This window comes from Saimiri boliviensis, chromosome 11 (genome assembly GCF_048565385.1).
Source record: "Saimiri boliviensis isolate mSaiBol1 chromosome 11, mSaiBol1.pri, whole genome shotgun sequence".
Classification (NCBI taxonomy): domain Eukaryota; kingdom Metazoa; phylum Chordata; class Mammalia; order Primates; family Cebidae; genus Saimiri; species Saimiri boliviensis.
This window is the reverse complement of record NC_133459.1, coordinates 35,018,882-35,043,630: the sequence shown is the minus strand read 5'-3', so window position 1 is coordinate 35,043,630 and position 24,749 is coordinate 35,018,882. Positions and strand designations below refer to the sequence as shown.

Sequence of the window (24,749 nt, the reverse complement as noted above, 5' to 3'; positions counted from 1 at the left end):
ACACACTCTGTCTCCCTCAGGGTGACAATGAACAGAGCCCATTTACATCTGCCACTTCATTTATTTTATTTGCAGGAGGAGTTGAAACAAATTTTAAGGGAGATTTTCATTTTCCCCCTAAACATGAATCATTCAAGTAAAACCAACTTAACTATAGAAATGTAGCAAAGTAAGGGGAAAGCAGCACAACAACCCAAGAGGCAAAGGCTGGGGGGAAGAGGTGGGTGCAGTCTGCATATAACATATGCATAAATGCCTTATGATTCACCTGCTCAGGACCGCCTCCCCAGAAGGCAAGCACAAGGGCCCATTTTAAGAGGATGTTTCCCCCCAAACATCTGAAAATGCTTCAACTTAAAACAGCTTAAGGTTAAAAAGACAAAAAAGAAAAAACTAACCAAAGAAACCCAAAAAAACCCCATGAACCACCCAGCCATAACCACCTTCCTTAATTGATCATAGGAGTTTCTTTTCATTTTATAAAAAGATTAATAAAAAATATTGAAAAAATTATTTTCTCATCTTATATTTGTAAAGATAATAGAATTCCTAAGTTTCTTAAAAAACAGACCAGACATTGCCCTCCAGTTTCCACCCCGGTGCTGGGAGGATCAGCAGGACTAGAAAGTTTGGGATACTGGAGCTGCTGGTGGAGAATGAAGTCCAGCCCAGAAGGTACCAGGAAACAGGGCACGTGAGGTGTGGTTAGGAGCAACTCCACGTGATACATGGCTGCGCAGAAAAGGGGAACACAAGGTGGTCGAAAAGGCCTTAAACTCCTCCTTGACATACAAAACTGGTTTTTACAAAGATCCAGGCAGTTTGGTCCCAAACTGAGGTGAACACTTCAAAGTTTATTCACATGCTTTGTTTTCGCTTTTAAGAATCAAAGTTTCCCAAATTAAATGTTTCTAATATTACTACATATGCCTAAAAAAAGAAAATAAAAAAAGCGGGGCTTTTAAAATCAGGACAGGGGAGAAGAGATTTAAAATTATCAAATTAGTCCTCTTAGCTCGAAATGAAATGAAATTAAGAACAAAACTGTTGGTTTCTAATAGGAAAACAAAAATCCAAGCATTGCTCTCCCACCCTACCCCTGCCCCCACCCCACACACCAACAACAAATGAGAAAAACAGCTAAAGCCCAATGCATTGTGTTCTGCTCAAGAGCTGGGCCTGACCCCCAGGCTCCATGGCCAGCCTCCTCTGTCCAGTGGGAGGCAGCGCCAGGGATGCCTTCTGTGGTGGTACAATCTGCATGGCTGGTGGGGGGTGGGGGCAGGAGTTTCAGAATCTGCTTGAGGTTCCTCTGTCTCGCTCCTCGCCAGCCATCTTCCCAGCGCCTCTCTCCCCTGGGCAGGAATCCAGTCACGAGTGGCCCCTACTCGGTTGTGGGCTGTAAATTGTCCTTCTCTTCTCGGTTCTCTGTCCCGCTCTCGTCGTCTTCAATCTCCCCTTCCTCCCCACTGAACTTGTCATGGGCCCATTTGGGGCTGGTACTTGATTTCCGGAACATGAACCGGCCCCGACCCCGAGGAAAGGCTCCTCGGCCCCGGCCCCGGCTCACCCACTTCTCACTGCCTTCACCTTCACGGTCATCATGCTGAGGGGAAAGAAAACTGCCATCAGTGCCAGAGTGAACAAGATGTGGCCAGAGCTCTCTTCTCCGCACCCACTCAAATGTGCCTTTTCTAAAAGAACCTGTAGCCTAACCCATCCTTTTGCTCCTTTTCTGCACGTCTCGCTGTCCCCACTCCAAAAATGCCTGTGGTTCAGATCCACGAGATTATCAGTTGGGTGATTTAGGAATTCTAAAGTACCAGCTTGGCCATTATGATGATGACAAGGATGATTCACTGAGCATTACCCTCAATAGTTTAAGGAAAATAAAAAATTCACTGAGCACTGAAGTAAGACATTTATATACTATCTCATTTAATCCTCGTATCTACCCTATCATTATCACCTCCCACTCTGCAAATGAGGAAACAACTTAGGAACCTTAAGCAACTCCATATGATTTACTGTATCCTCTCTCAAAGGATAGGTGTGAGAGCCAATCACAACAAAACATGAAACTCCATGTGAACTGGGTTGTTCACAACAGCTAAGAAAGGAGGCAACGTGGCCAGGCGCAGTGGCTCACACCTATAATCCTAGCACTTCGGGAGGCCAAGGCGGGCAGACTGCCTGCGCTCAGGAGATTGAGACCAGCCTGGGCAACACAGTGAAACCCGGTCTCTACTAATATATATATATGTTACCTCATGCACCTGTAGTCCCAGCTACTCGGGAGGCTGAGGCAGGAGAATTGCTTGAACCCAGGAGGCAGAGGTAGCAGTGAGTCAAAATTGCGCCACTGCACTCCAAATGCTCAGACTCCAATACTGGGGCTCTTCCTAACCCTCCACCTTCACACACTCATTTTTCATCTCCCCTGTTTTATACAAGGAGGCAGTGTGACATTCTTTTTTTTTTTTTTCCACTTAGTTCAATGAAAGCATTAACCTACATTTCAAACAATCCTTGCTCTGACAATCTCATGAGACAGAAGGAGGAATTCAATCAATATAAGAAAGCATTTTGAAAACCAGCAGTCATTACCTCATCAGCCTCATGACTTCAGGGTCTAAACCATCCCCCACACAAGCTAGGGCCTTAGGATTTTGGAGCTCAGCTCAGCAGAAGTGTCACCTTCTTCTGACTATTGCTACTTGTTCACACTAAATGAATCAGGCTGGCAATGCTCTTTCAGGTAGCAGATGGGGGCACGGGAGGCCTTTAATCCTTCCCCTACAGCAGTCCCACTCCAGCACCTAACCTTGGCCCAACCAACTACAATTCCCAGAGGTAAGTTCAAAGGCCCTCTAGTAGCCTCAAAGCAGCTTCCAGCAGCAGCAAACCTAAAAAAGGGACGGTGGGCATGCACAGCCATCCACATACAACCTGTTTCCTAGCTGTCCAACTGACAATACAGACCCATTCCAGTCATTCCGGCAAGTGATGGAGATTCAGTTGCTCCTGTACCCTGGATATAACCCTCACAGCCACACCTGCTTGGATCTTAGCCTGTTGTTACATACCAAGGCCAAGAGAGCTCACTCATGGCCAGCACTACAGCCTATAAAGTCCTAATCTGAGGGAGGCCCAGAGTGCATGCGAATGATCAACAGCCTAGATGAGACATCCCTTTCCTCAAAGAGATCCTGAGCTGTCGTTGTCATTCTTGCATGAAGGAGTGGCAGAGAGGGACAGCAGCAACAGCAAAGGGTTATGGCTCTATCCACAGGAATGGGGGAGGCGGAGGTTGGTGGTGGGTGAGGAGTAAAACAAGTTCACAAACTAAAAAGGCAAGACCAATGCTTCTTGCTTATCTTGGAATCCATAAACATCTTCAACAGATCAAGAGACCATAACTGCCTCTCTAGAGGACACCCATCTAGTTAGCACTATGCAAGTACACATGCCCCAGTGCACTATTCCTGCACATACATTTAATTGCAGTTTTGGACAAACCAATAAAGGGCTGGTAGCAGCTACTGTGTGTGTCAAAGACCCTCTGACTCTCCTTCCTGGTTATTCCAGACACATACCAAGTAATATTTCTTGCTTTTGGGTGTGTACTCTGGGTCCCACTCCTCTTCCCGGTTTCTTTTTTGAAAATCGTTGTTGCTGTTGTTGTTATTGTTCCCAGAGTAGCTGCCTCTGCCCCAGCCTCTTCCTCTGGCTCGAAACTGCTATTGCAATAAATGAGGAAAAAAGGAACAAAGGATCATGCCAGGAATGGAAACAAACCTCCCTGCTTTCTGTTCAAATGCTTTTCTGGCATGGAATAGGCAGCTATCTTCCAGACATATACTGGGCATTTGATTTCCAGCCATTTCCTTTCTCATCTCAAGTCTGTAGCCTATAGAGAGGATAAACCTGCCCCAACAGCCTCCCTACAAACAGCAGGAGTCAAGGTAAGTGGGGAAGTTCTGAAGCTGTGAGGCTGTCTAGCTAAGTGATTACGAACAGAAAAGTAACTAAAAATGGAAAGGCCAGGAAATGTGGGAAGGAGAACCAAAGATTCCAGGGTCTTTGGGTTGGATTACTTATGTCAGAGGCAACAAAACTGATATTCTGATGAAACATAATCAGAACTGACAGAAGCAATGGGCTTAGAGAAAAGGGGAGACGGGAGGGTCTTACAAAGGTTCCTCGAGCTCTGCCACCTCCTCTTTCACTTGGACCCACAAAGTCTTTGGTCCCCAGTCTTGATTTGTCAAAGCCTGTGGTGCTCTCCTCTCTTTCCTCTGTCTCTTCAGTGTATTCCTCTGCTTTGTAGGAGTGAGATGACTGGGAGGAAGAGGAGGAGGATCTTGACCTGTCTCTTGCTCTCCGGTGCTTCCTGTGCAAAGAGAAGTGCCAGGGTAATCAATCATCTTCTAGGAGACACTGGTTGGCTGGAGCCTCATGGATAAGCACACAACAATCAGAAATGTGCTAGTGATAAAGAAACTGACGATGAGTAACTTTATAAAACCAGTTCACCCCCAACCTACCCACCCAAGATACTTCCTCTCAATTCTGTGAGTCATGTTCAGTGACACAACTATGTCTGAGACTGTGATAAACATGTGACATACACAGGAGCAGGAACATACCACAATCCATGGCCTCTAGTAGCTCAGTCTAAGATACAGGCATGAATTAGTAAGAGAGAAGGAAACTACCACGAAACTGAGAGCTCTGATGTATCCTGTACTGGGCCAGAGGCTTTGTATATTAACATTTGTTAGTGCTTTCTATTACTTTTATTTCTTATAGGAATGCTACCTGGCTTATAGGATTCTCTAAATAAACAACGTGTTTAAACACTTTACACCAATGTAACTGGCATGCAGTAAAGGGCAGTAACACTCAGCATTATTACTCCCATTTTACAGGTAGGAGACTCAGGTGAGCAAGCTGAGCAGAATCCTAATTCCAACCTACCTCTGACTAATTACACCACGACTTCACATATCACCTCCCACTGAGCTCAAACAGGTTGTGTCACTAAGCCTAGGATCTGGCATAACTATCCCAGAATTATTTCCCTTCCCTTTCCTTCATCTAGGAGAAATTACAGACTAGGGCAAATTAACTTAATACAATGAGTCACTATCTTTATACTAAGGTCAGTACCAGCCCTGCCATGTGACAGTAGTTACTGAATGCCTCTGGGAGGCAGCAAGGCCAGGCTCCCAAGAGTAGAGGAGTAGCAGAGCCAGCCAAATGTCAGTAACCTATCATTCATCATTCTTCCATTATGAAAGGCACCATGCTCCCTGATCCTCACCGACACACACTGACTCAAAGGGGAAATGTAAATTACCATCATAGGATTCATGTACCTTCAACTCTGACCCCACTAAATATCCATGCTATTTCAAGAGGTTTTCAAAAAGAAGACACTCGGGTGAGGCATAGTGGCTCACTACTCCTATAATCCCAGAACTTTGGAAGGCCAAGGCAGCTGGATCACTTGAGGTCAGGATTTCGAGACCAGCCTGGCCAACATGGTGAAAGCCCATCTCTACTAAAAATTCAAAAATTAGATGGCCATGGTCGCAAGCACCTATAATCCCAGTTACTCAGAAGCCTGAAGCAGGAGAATCACTTGAACTCAGGAGGCAGAGGTTGCACTGAGCCGAGATCATACCACTGCACTCCAGCCTGGGTGACAGAGCGAGACTCCGTCTCAGGGGGAAAAAAAAAAGATTCTCAAAAGGCCTCAAATTTGAGTCTTGGCGTTCTTCTTTTGAGATGGAGTCTCGCTCTGTCACCAGGCTGGAGTGCAGTGGTGTGATCTTGGCTCACTGCAACCTCCACCTCCTGGGTTTAAGTGATTCTCCTGCCTCAGCCTCCTGAGTAGCTGGGACTATAGGCACACGCCACAATGCCCAGCTAATTTTTGTATTTTTAGTACAGACAGGGTTTCACCATGTTGTCCAGAACAGTCTTGATATCCTGACCTCATGATCCACCCACCTCAACCTCCTAAAGTTGAGGTGAGCCACCACGCCTGGCCAGCATTGTCTCTTTTTAGCTGTGTGACCTAGGTAAGTCAGTTATGTAAAAAAGAGTTCTGGGCCAGATGCGGTGGCTCGCACCTGTAATCCTAGCACTTTGGAAGCCCAAGGCAGGTGGACCACAAGGTCAGGAGTTTGAGACCAGCCTGGCCAAAATGGTGAAACCCTGTCGCTACTAAAAATACAAAAAATTAGCTGGGTGTGGTGGTGCACACCTGTAATCCCAGCTACCAAGGAGGCTGAGGCAGGAGAATTGCTTAAACCCAGGAGGCAGAAGTTGCAGTGAGCCAAGACTGTGCCATTGCATTCCAGCCTGGGTGACAGAGCAAGACTTCATCTCAAGAAAAAAAAAAGAGTTCTGGATGGGCACAGTGGTTCATGCCTGAAATCCCAGCATTTTTTTTGGGAGGCCAAGGCAGGCAGGTTACTTGAGCCCAGGAGTTCTAGACCAGCCTGGGCAACATGGCAAAACTTTAACTCTATAAGAAATACAAAATTAGCTGGGCATGATGGTGCACACCTGTAGTCCCAGCTGCTTGGGAGGCTGAGGTGGGAGGATCACTTGAGCCCAGGAGGTCAAAGCTGTAGTAGGCTAGTGATCACACCACTGCACTCCAGCCTGGAGGACAGAGCAAGACCCTATCACAGTAAGGGCCAGGTATAGTGGCTCATGCCTGTAATCCCAGTGCTTCGGGAGGCCAAGGAAGCGGGTGGGAATCACTTGAGGCCAAGAGTTCAAGAAGAGCATGGGAAACATAACGAGCCTGTGTCTCTACGAAAAAAAATTTAAAAATTAGCTGGGCATTGTGGTGTACACCTGTGGTCCTAGCTCAACCTAGTGGGAGGCTGGATCACTTGAACCAAGAAGTTTGAGGATGCCATGAGCTATGATTGTGCCACTGCACTCCAGCCTGGGTGACAAAGCGAGATTGTCTCCAAAAAAAAAAAAAAAAAAAAATCACAGAATACTGGGGTTTGCAGGGGACTCATTCAAAGTCACATAGCAAGTCAGAGGTAGGCATGTGTTCCAGGAAAAGGAAATCAAGAGTTAGTTATCCAGACTCAACTCTACTTGAGGAGTTCATGTTCCACTTCCTTTTTTTTTTTTTTTTTTTTTTTGTGAGACAGTCTCTCTCTATTGCCCAGGCTGGAGTGCAGTGGCATGACCTCGGCTCACTGCAACCTCTGCCTCCTGGGTTCATGCAATTCCTCTGCCTCAGCCTCCTGAGTAGCTGGGATTACAGGTACATGCCACCATGCCCGGCTAATTTTTTAAACTTTTAGTAGAGACATGTTTTCACCATGTTGGTCAGGATGGTCTCGAATTCCTGACCTCGTGATCCACCCGCCTCACCCTCTAAAAGTGCTGGGATTAGAGGCATGAGCCACCCCACATGGCCATCATGTTCCACTTCTAAGTGGCGGCCTTGGACTATTGTATCATCACCTTCATTCCCTGCTAATGATGAGCAAGTTCTTTATCTACAGGTAGCCCTGAAAGCTGCCAGGAATCCTAATGCACAAGTAACACACTGGAATGGGAGACAAAGTAGAACAAAAGATCTGCATTTGATGTCAGCTGATACTTGTGATCTTAAGGCACATCATTCTTAGCTTGGCTTATCTTTCAAACGGGCAAAATGGATATCACACCAACTGTTCAACTTTTCTCAAAGGGTTATCAGAAAATTGATATAAAAATGCAGCCAGGTGAGGTGTTTCACACCTGTAATCCCAGCATCTTGGAAGGCCTCGGCGAGAGAATCACAAAGTCAAGAGTTCGAGACCAGCCTGGCCAACATGGTGAAACTGCATCTCTACTAAAAATACAAAAAAGTTAGCTGGGCATAGTGGTGAGTGTTGTAATCCCAGCTTCTGGGGAGGCTGAGGCAGGAAAATTGCTGGAACTCAAGAGGTGAAGGTTGTAGTGAACCAAGACTGTGCCACTGCACTCCAACCCTGTCGACAATGCCAGGCTCTGTCTCAAAAAAAAAGAAAGAGGCCGGGCGCGGTGCCTCAAGCCTGTAATCCCAGCACTTTGGGAGGCCGAGGCAGGTGGATCACGAGGTCAAGAGATCGAGACCATCCTGGTCAACATGGTGAAACCCTGTCTCTACTAAAAATACAAAAAATTAGCTGGGCATGGTGGTGCGTGCCTGTAATCCCAGCTACTCAGGAGGCTGAGGCAGGAGAATTGCCTGAACCCAGGAGGCGGAGGTTGCGGTGAGCCGAGATCGCACCATTGCACTCCAGCCTGGGCAACAAGAGCGAAACTCCATCTCAAAAAAAAAAAAAAAAAAAAAAAGAAAAAAAAATGCTTGCCAGCTGAAGTTCAGAATCAGCAGAAGTGTTGCTTCTTACCAGAAGATCTGGGGCTTCAACTATACTACTTTTAGTGACACGCAATTAAAAAGTCATGGAATGTTCAAAACTTAAAAAGGCCGGGCGCGGTGGCTCAAGCCTGTAATCCCAGCACTTTGGGAGGCCGAGGCGGGTGAATCACGAGGTCAAGAGATCGAGACCATCCTGGTCAACATAGTGAAACTCCGTCTCTACTAAAAATACAAAAAATTAGCTGGGCATGGTGGTGCGTGCCTGTAATCCCAGCTACTCAGGAGGCTGAGGCAGGAGAATTGCCTGAACCAAGGAGGCGGAGGTTGTGGTGAGCCGAGACCGTGCCATTGCACTCCAGCCTGGGTAACAAGAGTGAAACTCCGTATCAAAAAAAAAAAAAAAAAACGTAAACAGAAACATCAGGACATAGCCATGAATGTTGCTCAACAAAGTTCAACAATGCTACCTTTGTTTAAGAAGTACTTGGAACACCTCTCTTGGAACTGTCTATAAAACTAGTTTAAAAAGCACTTAAGATCAACAATCATGTCCTATCTAGTTCTCCCCTGTTTCTTTGACTCAACAGTTTTATTACTTGACAATGACTGTGAGCCATTTCTTTTCTTTTTTTTGAGATGGAGTTTCGCTCTTGTTACCCAGGCTGGAGTGCAATGGCGCAATCTCGGCTCACCACAACCTCCGTCTCCTGGGTTCAGGCAATTCTCCTGCCTCAGCCTCCAGAGTAGCTGGGACTACAGGCGTACACCACCATGCCCAGCTAATTTTTGTATTTTTTTTTTTTTTTTAGTAGAGATGGGGTTTCACCATGTTGACCAGGATGGTCTCGATCTCTTGACCTCGTGATCCACCTGTCTCAGCCTCCCAAAGTGCTGGGATTACAGGCGTGAGCCACCGCGCCCGGCCTGACTGTGAGCCATTTCTAAAATACAACCTCCCCATGAAAATCCATGATGAAAAAAGGCACATCTAAAACTGCAAAACGAATTCTCAAATGATTATAATGATTCTCCACACCATCTCTATGGTCAGTTTAAGATCAACTTTTCTCATGAGGCCTTCTTTGGACAAAGATCACACTATTTTGACATAGAAATTCTGTCTTCAAACTAGGGACCCTACTTGACATTTACATGGATTAAAAGAAGAAACAGGCTGCTATAATTACTAACCCTAAACTCCTCTGATTTGAAAGTTCTGGTGTGTAGCCCAAATGGGGCAGACAAGAGACTCAAGAGTCTGAAACAGGTGACAGACAGGGGCTTACGTACTTCTGCTTCTTTGATCCTTTATGAGTTTTCTCTGTTTTCTCAGCTGACCTTTCCCTTGAGTGGCTGGAGTCTCGGGAATCCACTGATTCTCTCGATTTACCTCTTTTAAGATCTCTCTCCTTATGTTTTTTACGACGTTCAATATCAAGGCGGAGATCAACAGGATCATCTTTGTATTTTCCCTCAGCCTATCAAAAGACAAGTCAAAATTAAGGTTTCTGGGATTCAGAGCTGTCAACTCAACCATCCCACAAACTGTGGTTTTTACTCCAATGGAGGGGTGCAGAGGAAGCACTGGGTAATGTGAGGCATCTCAGCAAAGCTTGGGAGGGATGCAGGATGTCCCACAGAAGTTACTTCGTAAGTAACACAGAACCCAAGCTAGTTCTCCAAAATAATGGTGATGGGCTTCCGAAAATGCTATGCATTGATTTCGCTCTATTTCCTTTCTGGCCCAGTAATGACTCTGGCTAGTTTAGAAGTTGAGAAGGCTGGCCAGGCACAATGGCTCACGCCTGTAATCTCAACACTCTGGAAGGCCAAGGCAGGCGGATCACTTGAGTTTAGGAGTTCAAGACCAGCATGGGCAAGAAGGTAAAACCCCATACTCAACTAAAAATAGAAAAATTAGCCAAGCGAGGTGGCACACGCCTGTAATCCCAGCTACAAGGAAGGCTGAAGTAGAAGAATCACTTAGACCCACGAGGCAGAGGTTGCAATGAGCTGAGATCGTGCCACTGCACTCCATCCTGGCTAACAGAGTGAGACCCTGTCTCAAAAAAAAAAAGTTGGAAGGCTAAAATTAGATCTGGAAAGTAGGTGGTTAGGCTGGCTGAGGCTTCCACCACTAAGAGTAGAAATGCTCACCTTCTCCTACCTATACTTGTAGTATCCACCCATGGCTCATCCTCCATTTGGAATTATCTCTGAATACTGATTCCAAAGAAAGACAATGGAAGACTTAAGCAGCCTTCAAAACTGAAAAGTTTCTTAGAAAGGGAATATCAAAAACTATGGGGAATTCATAAACTGGTAGAACAAGGTCAACGTTTATAAGAAAGAAAGAAAGGAAAAAACTTCTCTGCTAGCCTCCTAAGCAGTTCAGCTATGAAGGTATGCTTTGCAGCAGCAACAACACACCTGCCTGGACCACTGCAGCAAAGGCTTTCAACAATTCCTGGGAAACTCAGTGGGGGCAAAGATGCATGGTAGTTCCAGGGACACCCCACTCTAGGATTTGTCTCATGGAGGTAACTCAGGGAGGAAGAAATGCAGTTCACTCTGCATTAATGGTTTGATTATATGAACTAATAAACTTTAATCGTAACTAACAGCAGGAGTAGCAGAGACTAGGTTTATTGTTTTTGTTTGTGTTCTTTTTTGAGACAGAGTTCCGCTCTTCTTGCCTAGGCTAGAGTGCAATGCTGTGATCTCTGCTCGTTGCAACTTCCACCTCCCGGGTTCAAGTGATTCTACTGCCTCAGCCTCCCAAGTAGCTGGGATTACAGGCATGTACCACCATGACCAGCTAATTTTGTATTTTTAAGTATAGATGAGGCTTCACCACATAGGTCAGGCTGGTCTTGAACTCCCGACCTCAGGTGATCCACCTGCCTCGGCCTCCCAAAGTGCTGGGATTACAGGCGTGAGCCACCGCAGCTGGCGGTTTATTGTTTTATCACTTAATTTGTTTCCTAACTGAGGAAACTGGGCCTCTGCATCCTCCAAAGAGCAAAAAAAGACAAATGCAACACTGTTCCCAGGGGTAACACCTCCAATGAGCTGGCTTTTTGGGGCATGGAGGACAAGATCTCTTCTGGTGTTTCAAAAGAAAACCTTGGGTTTGACATGGCTAGTGCCAAGCTGAAGAAGGGATACTCGGAGGAGGAAAGAGGGATGGGAGAGAAGAGAGACTGCCCAAGGCACCTCTCATCACATTCAACCAACAAGACAAATTCGTTTGGAAAACTTGAAAATTAGTATTTTTAGAAAAGGTTTCAGCAGCATTGGAATAACCATCTGTAATTTTAAATTTCAACTGTATATGTGAACGAAGATCAATAAATACTAAGATTTTTAAAAGCCCAATTTGGTTATTTCACAGTAAAAGATTGTTTACAAGTTTTAACCTCTTAATAACAGTGTTTACGTGCACATCACTGCAAATGTAGCTGGGCCGTCAAAGTAATGTTTAGCTATAAAGTAACAGTAATTGACAGATGATAGATATGGTACAATGTTAAAAAAAAAATACTGGACCAGCTGTTTAAAAACAGTCTACTTAAGACATGAATATTTTACTCTTCTCTGACATGCATGTCTTTTTGAAATCATGGTTGGAAATAGTGCATGTATACAGTTGATTTGATAATACTTACAAGCAGAAAAATATCACAAAAAGTTTCTTCTCTCATCATGGGCACTTGTTCCAAAACTCCTCTCTTTTTTTTCTCAAGCTCACCTCAATAGACTTTGGGGTCATTTACCATATTCTAACCACTTCACAAAGGTTGTTGATACATTTAATAAAAATTAACCCTTTGTAGTTCATTTTTAGAATTATGCCCATCCTTAAAAGAAAAACACAAACTTAAGTAGAGAGTAATTTAAACAAACACATTTCTGTCAAGTTCATGCCCAACGCACTCATTTTGTTGGAATTACTGATCAAATCAACAGTTCACCTTGTAGCCAGGTTCCCGGGGACTTTTCATTTCATCATGAGCCAAACCATGTTTTCTGAATGTACTGGGGGAAATGTCTATTCTCCTAAAATTCAAAATAAAAAAACAATATAGTATTCCATTGTGTGAATATGATACAGGTAATATTCTAGCTCCTAAGCTGGGCAACAGATTGACAGGTATTCCTTTTCCTTATGTTTCATGACGTATGTATTACTTATACTCTTTACTTATCTTATACTTTCCCATAGGCAGACATGCACACAAACAGGCCCAAGTTCCCAAAGTGTAACCGAAGTTAGAGGTTTTTCTTCTCTCCCAGTTTTGCTACACACAGAAAGATGGACTCACCCACAGTCTTAAAAATAAGGCCAACTGGCTGGGCGCAGTGGCTCACATCTATAATCCCAGCACTTTGGGAGGCTGAGGCGGGTGAATCACAAGGCCAGGAGTTCAAGACCAGCCTGGCCAACATGGTGAAACCCCGTCTTTAATAAAAACAACAAAAATTAGCAGGCACAGTGGCAGGCACCTGTAATCCTGGCTACTCAGGAGGTTGAGGCAGGAGGATCACTTGAACCTGGGCAGCGGAGGTTACAGTGAGCCGAGATTGCACCACCGTACTCCAGTCGGTGCAACAGAGTGAGACTCCATCTCAAAACAAACACACACACACACACACACATACACAAGGCCAACTCTGTTTCTAGCCCCTATCTAGTAAACAGACTCCCACAACCAAATGGAATAGTCTTTAAACCTGCTGGGCTTTACAATCCTCTGACATAATCCTACCAACTCCCACCTCCAGCCAGGCAAATTCTTCCAAAAAAATCCAACTACTCATGTTAAGTTTGAACTACCATGAAATATTAACATAAGGGTTTGCTTAAAGAAACAAGCATTAGGCCGTCATGCAGTGGTTCACGTCTGTAATCCCAGCACTTTGGGAGGCCAAGGTGGGCAGATCACCTGAGGCTGGGAGTTTGAGACCAGCCTGGCCAACATGGTGAAACCCTGTCTCTACTAAAAATACAAAAATTAGCTAGGTGTGATGGTACAGGTCTGTAATCCTAGCTACTTGCGAGGCTGAGGCATGAAAATTGCTTGCATCTGGGAGGCAGAGGTTGCAGTAAGCTGAGATTATGCCATAGCACTCCAGCCTGGGAAACAGAGCAAGACTTCATCTCAAAAAAGAAAAAAAAAAAAAAAGAAAAGAAACTAGCATTTACTCTACCTATAGAAACTCACAGTAATTTCAGGTAACATTTGCCAGCTCCCAGGAATACGAGTTAATCTACGTCAAGAGAGCTATTTTCCTCAGGTCCAATGTGAGAGACTGTTGTCCCAAGCATGTCCTATACACTCTCAAATATAAATGTCTACAGTTCTCCTAGAGTCTTAAGGATGTTTCCCTAAATTTTGTATTAAAAGTGCATTAGCAGCAGAATTTAACAAGATGAGTTTAATGTCTGATACAGTCTTTTATTACAATGTTCAGTGTAAGGCTCAGGTCCTTACCTGTGTATCTCTGGGCTTTTCTTGTTTTTGGCTGCCTCCTGCTCAGTTCCTCTCTTTAGGTATTTAGTAAAGCGTTCATGTAATGTCATTCCTGAGGACCCAAAGTGATGCTCTGTTGGTATTAAAAGAAACACATTATGTTAGCAAAGGGAGACACAATGTTCAACTCTTTTGCAGGAATTGGGAACCACAGAGATGCAAATAAAGTAGTTAAACCCACACAACAAACATACTGAGAAGAGGAAGGAAAAATGGCTGGTTCAAACACAGTCCCATGCTGGGGACTAGATCCCTACCGTAGCTCCCATGACTGAGAACACAGAAACTTGAGGCTTATTTCCCTCGGAAGCACAGCACCAACTCTTGCTTGAGTTTAAATTCAGACAGAACCTCCAAGTGGCCCAACCCAGCTTTCTCCATCACTTCTCTTAGCCATTCCCTAACCTGCCTAACCCATTGCTCAGGGGGATGATAAAATACCTTGAGGAAGAAATTAACACCACAAGATCCCTAAGATATCACTTAGAGGGGAGAAGGCAAAGATGCTAGAAGACTCATTTTGCTATTGGCCTCTAAGTTTTCAACCATTTTAAATCACAAGGATTTAACCTATTCTCATAGTCACAGGTTACTAGCATTTCTAAATGTTGAGGTCTGCAATTAAAACATGGAAACTGCTTCCTGAAAGGAATTTCCTTCAAGCCGACCCGTAGCTTCCAAGGCCCTTTAAACGGGCCCTTTAACAGGGCCCCCAAAACTCGTTATCCACCCACTCATCCTTCTGCTAAGTGTGGAACACAAGCCTGAAGTAGGCCAGGGTCTGAACTCACCTTTAACATGGTGAACAATGGTCACTATATGTTGGGCAAACAGTTCTGAGGGGCTACGCTGAGACTGAGCTGACTGTATGTGCTGGAAAATGGAACGAAACTCCTGTTCCTTTTTGTTGCTATGGACTAGATCTCGGCAAAGCTTGCGTTCCTGAGCCAATAAGCCACTGGGTCTGAAAAAGAAATACAGGAGGCCCATTTAGAACATAATATACAGAAAGAACATTAAAACCATAAAAATACTTCTTCAAACAGTTTTAAATCTACCCACAAACTTTTTCTCTTCCTACCAAAATTCCAAGTAAACTCAATGCACTGTAACTATGGAAAAGAGTATCCTAAATCTCTCTCTTCCTTTTTTACTGAAATCTTCAAGTAAGGTGAAGTGTTAAACCTCAGTCATTGCTAGTTTTAACACACACCACAAATGAGAAAGTATTTTAAAAGATCAACAGCTGGGCGCGGTGGCACACGCCTGTAATTCCAGCACTTTGGGAGGCCAAGGCAGGCAAATCACAAGGTCAAGAGATCGAGACCATCCGGGTCAAGACAGTGAAACCCCGTGTCTACTAAAAAAAGGCCGGGCGTGGTGGCTCAAGCCTGTAATCCCAGCACTCTGGGAGGCCGAGGCGGGTGGATCACAAGGTCAAGAGATGGAGACCATCCCAGTCAACATGGTGAAACCCCATCTTTACTAAAAATACAAAACCCTAGCTGGGCATGGTGGTGCGTGCCTGTAATCCCAGCTACTCAGGAGGCTGAGGCAGGAGAATTGCCTGAACCCAGGAGGCGGAGGTTGCGGTGAGCCGAGATCGTGCCATTGCACTCCAGCCTGGGTAACAAGAGCGAAACTCCGTCTCAAAAAAAAAAAAAAAAAAAAAAAAAAAAAGGCCGGGCGCGGTGGCTCAAGCCTGTAATCCCAGCACTTTGGGAGGCCAAGGCGGGTGGATCACGAGGTCAAGAGATCGAGACCATCCTGGTCAACATGGTGAAACCCCGTCTCTACTAAAAATACTAAAAATTAGCTGGGCATGGTGGCGTGTGCCTGTAATCCCAGCTACTCAGGAGGCTGAGGCAGGAGAATTGCCTGAACCCGGGAGGCGGAGGTTGCGGTGAGCCGAGATCGCGCCATTGCACTCCAGCCTGGGTAACAAGAGCAAAACCCCGTCTCAAAAAAAAAAAAAAAAAAAAAAGTACAAAAAAATTAGCTGGGCATAGTGGTGGTGGTGAAGTGCCTGTAATCCCAGCTATTTGGGAGGCTGAGGCAGGAGAATCGCTTGATCCCAAGAGGTAGAAGTTGCAGTGAGCTGAGATTTTACCACTGCACTCCAGGAAGACTCCATCTCAAAAAAAAAAAAAAAAAAAACCTACAGGTGGGCACAGTGGCTCATACCTGTAATCTCAACACTAAGGGAGGCCAAGGAGAGAGGATCAGTTGAGGACAGGAGTTCGAGAGTCCATCTCAATCAATGAGTACAAAGATCAGCTAGCACAATCAGCCAAGGCCATTCAAGGAGGTGACTGTCATGAAGTGGGAGTGGGGTGTGGCTGGAATGCTGTTCAAGCAGACTTCCAGCTGGCTGAGTGGTTTATACCAAGTTAAAAAACCAGTCGGTATTGGCCTCCCACTCTTTCCTAAAGTTTAGGGGAGAGGGGATTGATGTATTGTTACTTAACTCTAAAATTGTGGTCAGGCACAGTGGCTCATGCCTGTAATCCCAGCACGTTAGGAGGCCAAGGTGGGCAGATCCTGACCTCAAGTCAGGAATGCGAGACCAGCCTGGCCAACATGGCAAAACCCAGTCTCTACTAAAAATAAAAGTAGCCAGGTGCCGTGGCAGACACATGTAATCCCAGCTACTCATGAGGCTGAGGCAGGAGAATCGTTTGAACCCGGGAGACAGAGGCTACAGTGAGCTGAGATCACACTGCTGAGATCACTCCAGCCTGGGTAACAGAGAGAGACTCCCTCTTGAAAATAAAATAAAATACAATAAAATTGCCAAGTTATTTGATGGGGAAGGTCTGTACTACAGACTTTGGTGACCCAGCTAGGAATGGATCTAGGATGGCTTTATAGGTAAAAGCTATCTTAAAGACAAGAAACAGTCTTGGCTGGGGGGGGGGGGGGGGGGGGGGTGGTGCAGTGATGAACAGAGAGTAAGCCAGTCACTAAGGAATGAAGAGATACTCCATCACCCCAGGGATACTGCCCCCCTCAAAACACACAATCACTTAGTGATACATACTCTCCAATATACACAGCTGGATACGAAAGTATCACCACTGAAGCTTAAGACAGCAGGCTGGGAGGCGGAATACAGCAGAATGTTCTCAGGGAGAAGGGCTAGTACACACCATTTAGACCACTAAAGTGATGAGGATCAAGGAGTACATCTCACCGTGCAAGGTCCTCATCAAAAGAGTCCATCCGGACATTGACCTGTGCCTCTCGAGTAATGGAAAAGGAAGACTTCCCTGTGGAAAAATCTCCTTTCGCTCCCAGCTTGTCTCGGCTCTCAGAGGTCTTTCTTGGGGGAGGTGATGAGCTTTTGTCCTGGACTGCTTTGTAAGCAGTCACTCGGAAATTCTTCTCAGGCACAAAGCCCCTGTGCCCACCTTCGGTTCTCTTGCCACGATCCTCCTTTTTGGATCTCTCTGAGAATGACTCCTCCTCCAACTCCTCTGTTTTCCTCTGCTTTTCCTTCCCTGGAGGTGCATATACCAGGCCCTCCCATTTGCCTGACTTTTCCTCCTCCTGGTTTTTGTTTGCACCTATGACTTTAGACATAAATTTGGGTTCATCATCAAACTCAGATTCCTTCCTTCCCTTAGCTTTGTCCTTATCTTGATCATCCATCTCCTCCTTGTGGAAGTCAGCCATCTTCTTCTCAAAGTCATCTCGGAGCTTATACCTTTTGGGAGACTGACTGCCCCGAAAAGGCTTCTCAGAATCAGTTTTGGGAGCAAAAGAATCAGATTTCATTTTTCCATCACCCAAGCCTGTGTCAGAGAAGCTCCCTTTCTCTTTTATTTTTTCTTTATCGGTATTTGTTTGTTTCTGTTCCTTATCTTTTCCATTCTCTGTCTTCTGCTCTTCTAGATATCTAGTTATAAAAACACAAAAGAGACACACAAGAGGCTTCTTAAGCAATTTGCTCTAAAATAGTGCCTTACCATTTTTGATTCTCTGAAAAAAACATGTCTTGTGGATTCCAGTATTACCAAAGGACTTTCTATGTGGCTACTTCCTAGTAATTTCTGAAAAACTGCCATTCGCAGTTCTAGGAACTTGGCAATTAAGAGAAAAATGTATGATCCATGGAGTTGTGTCTTACAAAAGCAACCAAAGAGAACAGCAGAAGTTATTCTTATGATACTAAAAAACAAAACAAAAACAAAAACCTACTTACCTGTAATGTGATCTAGGGCAAAAAAAAACTAAGGTCTTACCCAACCTTCACTCAGTCACTTAAAATCTGCTTTCAGCAAAGGTAACATAGAATGTTCAACCTTGGACTGTTTTGCTTTTATACAACTCACATTTGGAAATACAAGTCTAAAAAGAGACTTCAAATTTGCTTCAAGTCACCTAGAAGATCTAAATATGAAATATACTGTGAACACAAATAAAAACAAAATACATGTTAATGGGGGAGAGGGTGACAGTAGCAAAAATCATCATTTTCTTTCTTATGGAAAAGCAGAGCTCATGCTCAAGTCTTCTAAGGAGATTCACAGTTTTCGCATGGAACAAAACTTACACTTTAAAATAGACTTGCTTGGGAGCTAAACTATGAGGAGCCAAAGGTATAAGAATGATACAATGAACTCTGGGGACACAGGGGGAAGGATGGGAGGGGGCAAGGGATAAAAAGCTACACATTGGGTATAGTGTACAATGCTTGGGTGACGGGTGCACCAAAATCTCAGAAATCACCATTAGAGAACTTATCCATGTAACCAAACACCACCTATTCCCCAAAAACCTATTAAAATAAATAAAATTGAATTACTGAAGGCAAGTACAGATTCAAAACATCTCATCTGTACCATTAATGCAGAAACTCCAATCAAGTCAAAGTTGCATTAATATAGCCAAGAAGAACCAAGGGATCAAAAAGTATGCTAAATATGATAAAAGAAAAAAAAAGTGGGGGAAACCACTTGCTGGGTTAGTCCCTCTTGACCACAACCTGGTTCCAATGCAATTTCCCTGTAACCTCTCTGCCATCCCAATCCATCCAACCATACAAAGAAAGATTCACATTCCAACTCACCGTGTCCCCCAGGGGAGAAAGACGGAAGCACTGTCATGTCCTCTCCTAACACGCAGCCGTGTTGGCTTCTACTGGGACATACACCCACCTTGTGGTTTTAAAATAAGGCCTTCCTGGACTAAGCCTTGGCCTTTCCCATTCTGCTCAGTCTCCTCAACTGGAGGGTATTGAGGGTGCAGCTCTTCACCAGGATGGGCTGATGCAGATCGAACATAGTAGATGGTGGGTGCTAGAGGGTCTAAGAGCTCCAATGGCCATTCATTTTGGCAAAGACCATATATATAATATGTATTTTTTTTGATAGCTGACCCACAAATCTCTACTGTTCTTTGGCTTACACTGGTAGAATCCAAGGCAAATTTTAAATATGAAAACATCATTGCAGAGCAGTCTAAAGAAAGTTTATGCTGCAATACAAATTCAGGAAGGTAGGAAAGCTAGAGTTAACCTAAAGGTTTCCTTGGGTGATGTTTTTAATGTTTACCAATGAAAAGTTTAGGAAATAGGGATTACCTTTTACCATTAATCAGAGTTCTAACTTAGATCACATTCCAATTAAACTGCCAGCTAGTGAGATAAAAACCACCAGGCAGGGGAAATGAGATACTTGCCTCTTTGTATAGGCTGCTCCTCCTGGAGCAGCACTCTCCTCCTTCTGAGATGAGCCATATGTGGAACCAGTAGATGGTGGACTCTTACCCACAGGGCTCTTTTTGGATGGACTCAGGGACCCAGAACCATGGTCGAACTGACCTTGGTGTGTCCCAGACTGATACCCAGCACCACTCGGCAGAGATGAGCCCATCTGGGATGTGCTGGAAAGTGGAGGACTAGGTTTTGGCACCGGGCTAGGACGGGGTGACCGCCGCCTCACCACCACAGACTGGAGGGGGCTTTTGAGAGCTGGGCTTCGCTCCCGAGGACTCAGCTCAGAAACTGCTGAGGCCCGGGATGCAGAACCAGTGCCGTAGGTGGCATCTGGCCATGGCTTTGAGCTCTCAGATGCTTTTGTATCTTGAGAGGTGCCTCCAGAGAATGCCTGCTCCTTGGTCTCATCTCCCTGGTTATCCCCGGCAGCCTGAGAGGGCCGGCTATCCTTAGAAGAGGACTTTTTCTCCTTTGCAGACTTGCGCTTAGAAGATTCAACTCGGCTATGGTTGGAGGAAGAACGGGAGGATGAGGAGCGCCTTGACCGGTCAGAGGACGACTTATCAGAGTTTCTAGAATGGCTCCTGGACCTTGGTGAAGGGGACCTTCTCTTTGGGGACCGGGATCTTGAGCGGCCTCGACGAGGACTGTATGCTTGCCGGTAATTCTGCCAATTTGAGCGGTAATTTCCATAGCCTCCTCGGTTATACTGGCCCCATGGATAAAAGCCTCTGTTGCGCCCACGAAAATAATAGGGCCGTCTATAGCCTCTGTTGTGACCTCGAAAATCCCGATTCTGATATACTCTTGGGTGGTTTCTTTCTCTGTTATGAGCTGGAGAATACGATCTGGAACGAGACCTAGAACTGGAATGGAATGGAAAGGAAAGAGACAAATGTTTGAATTTGAATTTTTGAAAAGCATTTTTATTCAACAAAAATCTCTTCTGAAATCCCTGCCCTGATGTGTCATTCACTTTATTTTGTTTTCAAAGAAAGGGCAAAAACAAATATTTAATCCCACTATTTATGGCCCTTACTAAGTACAAAAACATAGGTAAGAATAATTTTAATAAGTGATGAAACACAGGTTCACTTCATTCATATTGCAGCACATTTAAAATGGAGGTGCACTTCTACAGTGACTGGGAAAATACCAACTGTTTTAAGGTAGTAAACTAAACAAAGACCATTTTAATATGGTAACTGCTTACAGTTTCACAGGCACGGGGATTTTAATGGGGCTCCAGGTCATTGGAAGTGAGGGGGAAAAAAACTGCAAGCTGTGGTACCCAGACAGGTACTCTGACCCTTTCCTACACTGTGGTCACACTCCACACTCTATCCTAGTCAGCTCTCTCCCTCTTGTGCGGGACAAATTTCTTAGATACCACTAAGACCTGGGGTTGTAAAAGTAAAATTACAACAAGTATACACCAAAGAAAACTTAGAGAATCCATCTGTTCAAAGCTTAAAAGAACTTACTAAAATCACACAAGGAAAGCATAAAATATTGTTTTTTTAAATTGGGGACCTGGAAATGGTCTCACTACTTAAGTCACATTTCTGTGGCTGAACTACATGATCTTACCTAGGGGCCACAAGAGGCCACCATCTGACCATAAGACACCCAGGCACACACAAAGTTAGCAAAGAGTAACTAAAAAACACCCCCATACCAGTGTGTACAGAAGACTAGTGTTGCATTCTTCTCCATTTAACAATATAGAACTCTGGTATAGCAAGGTATATCAGAACCACAGGAACTAAATAGTAATCTAACTTGGTAAAAAACTGTACATTCATGGGCGTCAGGCTTGTCAATGATGAGGAGCTTTGTTTCCATCAAAAAGCCAGAAATCATGTACGTTGGTGTAAAAATCCATTGGAGTTCTTGGATACCACTTTCTCTGTCTACTATGATATAGACATTAACATTAACCATAACTCCTAAGCAGCTGGCTAGAAATAAGTAAAATTTACTAAAAAACTATTTCAAGTAATATTTTCTTTACATATAAAATAAAAACTCTTCAGTTAGCAGGCCTTCTCATATAAGGGCCTTACTGGGAAACAGATGTGTTTTTTATCTGTTTTTAAAAATAACTCCATTTAGCAAACACGCCAAGATTTTTCAGGATTTAACAACTAAACAAAACAGCATTTTTAAGAAGAAACGTACATTCAATTTAATCTAAAGATAAAGTGGGATTGGTTTTCCACTACTCATTGCCCACTGTACTCAGATTTTTTAATCTATACCATAAATAACAGCAACTGGCAAAGATATATCTTACTGCTGGTTGTTATTGTAATTAAGTACAAGTAAAAAAAAACTTACCTTCTACATTTTTCATTTGAAAACAGTAACAATATAAGAAAAGAAAGGAGAGGCAGATGCAGATTATGAAAGTGAATATGACCCGATTAAAGGGCTATGCTTGAGGAATCCACCACCAGCACTAAGGAGGGTTTAATTCATGTTCCCATCCTCATAGGCTACTGCTGCTTCTGTTACCAATTACTAGTGAGGGCCCTGGGCACACTGCATCCAAAACTTGCAGTCATTGCACAGATGCAGGAAAGTGAGTCTCTGCAGATTGCAAATGAAGTTATTTAAGAGATGTCATTTAAAAGGATACAGTCTGTGAAATACAAGGAAATAATCAATTTTCTCCAATTCTGTAGAACTCAGCAGTTAGTTAATTTAAAGGCATGGTTTCTCAAACTCTCTGGATAGATACTTTCCTTGCAGGAGAGGGAAAACAAAAGAAAAAACCATGAAACAGATAAGCCAGAAATAAAAATTGAACATCCAGTGGCAAATGTATCTGTTTCTAAAAAAGAGAAGTCAGACCACAATCAAGTATAAAAGCAATACTTTCTAGTGGAGAAATTCCTCCAGAACAACAGTCTCTTCTAGGTATATGATAGCATGTAAAGTGTCCCTAGATCTACCCCAGCACACACTGCCTGCCTAAAATATTTTTCCTCATTTGCCAAGTCAGTGAGCAAGTGCCAAATGATTTGCAGAACAAGGAGAAAAGCCCAAAATTCCAGCTGTCATAAATACTTCAGAGTTGGTTAACGTTTTTCAATTCAATTTTGTCTCTCAGTTTTGACAATTCAATTCTGTCTCTCTGTTTCTCAGCAGAGCCTCTTGGTTTTGAACCAATTATTTAGTTTCTACTAGTTACTAGATTAAATTTTTAAAAGGCATTTTCATAACCAAATGAGCTAAAACTGAAGTTTAAACTGCCTAAATCAAGATTCTGGGTCCAGGGTAGGAGTTACTAAGAGTCTTGCTTGTCCCATGGTTTTTAAAAGCAATTTCCTGAGACCAGCCTGACCAACATGGAAAAACCCAGTCTCTACTGAAAATACAAAATTAGCTGGGTGTGGTGGCACCTGCCTGTAATCCCGCTTCTAGGGAGGCTGAGGCAGGAGAATTGCTTGAACCAGGGAGGCAGAGGCTGTGGTGAGCCGAGATTGTGCCATTGCATTCTGGGCAACAAGAGCAAAACTCTGTCTTTCCCCACCACCCAAAAAAAAAAAAAAAAAAAAAAAAAGCAATTTCCTGAGGTAGATAAATTTAGCCGGGTTTCCCTTTTCAATATTTATGCATACCTACGTTTTCTGGCTGGCTTCTCACAGATTCCATTTAATATCTACCTTGTTTTTGTTAAATGGAAAAAAAAAACAAAACCACCAATCATTTGTTTAATAGACTCCTTAGAAGTACTACAGGGCTCTGGAAGTCACCCGGAGTAAAAGTTTAATCACTGACTTCTGTTGAGATTAATTTTAAATTTCATAATCAATTCATCTAAGACAAGGATTGTAGATACTCATCTGATATAAACAGCAGTGGTTCCAAGTGTCAAACATGAAAAACCATCTCCTTGCTAATTTACTGCTGAGAAAAAAAATGAAAATGTACAAAGATCCCCCTTTAGTATTTAAATACACCAATATTTCCCAAACTCACATACAGAAACTTGTATCTACTGAAAGCTTCTTATCTATCCACAAAAGAAAGTTAAAACACTTTTAAAGAGTGAAAAATCCAACTCACAACACATCAAAAGAGGAAAGACGCTGGAGGTTTAGCATCCTATTCCAAGACATAATTAAAATAGGGAAATCCACCTGAAGGTGTGAAAACTGACTGAATTAGGAAATACTGGCAATAAATTTTTTTAAAAAACTGTTCTCGTATTTAGTAAGATAAAGTGATGCTTACGACAGTGATTTTTAAAAAGATTTAAGATACATTTACTAAACAGATGCAGCTTGTTAGTAATTGGCACATTGTATACAAATGACTCCAGGTAAGTTTCTAAAAGTTTAATTATTTTAGTGGGTTGAAGCTTCTTTTCTTTGCCATGTTGTTCATATTATTAATCCTCTTAGGTATCCTTTGCTATGATGCAAATAAACTTTGGTTGAAGACTTCAAAAATATTTTGGTGAAAAATAATCAGCTACAGAGATTTGAAGCAAGCAGCTCAAATAAAAATAAAATGTTCTTTCTTCCAAAGCAGATGGGAAATACTACGTGCTGGCAGAGGAAAGGAATCAGGCAATCAGCATGGCAATCAAAGCTGATCTCAATTTGTAGTTTAAAGAGACCTGGAATATCTTATAGCCCAACCCTGCACCTCAAGCCAACCCCCCAGTCCATTTGACACTCACAGAAAGTCTTAACAAAAGATCTTCAAACATCCACATCAACTGATGCAATGATTATCTCAATATACAAAGTCACACCCCCTTACCTCAGCCTGCGCTTCCTTGAACGAGAGACAGATCGGCTTCGGGACCGAGACTTCGAAAATGAACGAGAACGAGATCTTGATGCAGATCTTGAGCGAGAAGAGCGAGATCCAGACTTGGATTTGTTTGTTTTTGACATCTCTGAAGAGAGGATAACTTTTCAATTACACCTAATGTTAGAAAATGCATTAGAACAAATGAGTGAGTTGCTTTGCTGTGAACCTCTTTGGATGTTTTAGAAACGCAATTTCTTTTAATCTGGGCAACATAAGAAGACCCCATTATCTATAAAAAAATTTTTTTTTAAATTAGCCTGGCATGGTGGTGTGT

The 24,749-nt window shown here is 43.5% G+C and overlaps 1 protein-coding gene across 2 annotated transcripts in view; it reads right to left on the bottom strand.

Moving 5' to 3' along the window:
- Positions 1-41: 41 nt before the first annotated feature.
- THRAP3 (thyroid hormone receptor associated protein 3) overlaps positions 42-24,749 on the bottom strand; it is an 85,815-nt gene continuing 61,107 nt past the window's right edge. The window contains exons 3-12 of one of the 2 annotated variants that reach the window (XM_003937501.4): positions 24,422-24,589; positions 19,609-20,511; positions 17,120-17,824; positions 14,718-14,890; positions 13,888-13,999; positions 12,367-12,451; positions 9,683-9,870; positions 4,195-4,393; positions 3,597-3,740; positions 42-1,606 (exon numbers count right to left, since the gene is read on the bottom strand). In XM_003937501.4, the coding sequence (XP_003937550.2) occupies positions 1,385-1,606; positions 3,597-3,740; positions 4,195-4,393; positions 9,683-9,870; positions 12,367-12,451; positions 13,888-13,999; positions 14,718-14,890; positions 17,120-17,824; positions 19,609-20,511; positions 24,422-24,558 (2,868 nt within the window). In that variant the 5' untranslated portion in view covers positions 24,559-24,589 and the 3' untranslated portion in view covers positions 42-1,384. The remainder of the gene's footprint in view (positions 1,607-3,596; positions 3,741-4,194; positions 4,394-9,682; positions 9,871-12,366; positions 12,452-13,887; positions 14,000-14,717; positions 14,891-17,119; positions 17,825-19,608; positions 20,512-24,421; positions 24,590-24,749) is intronic. The other variant, XM_010348080.3, reaches the window with a different exon arrangement.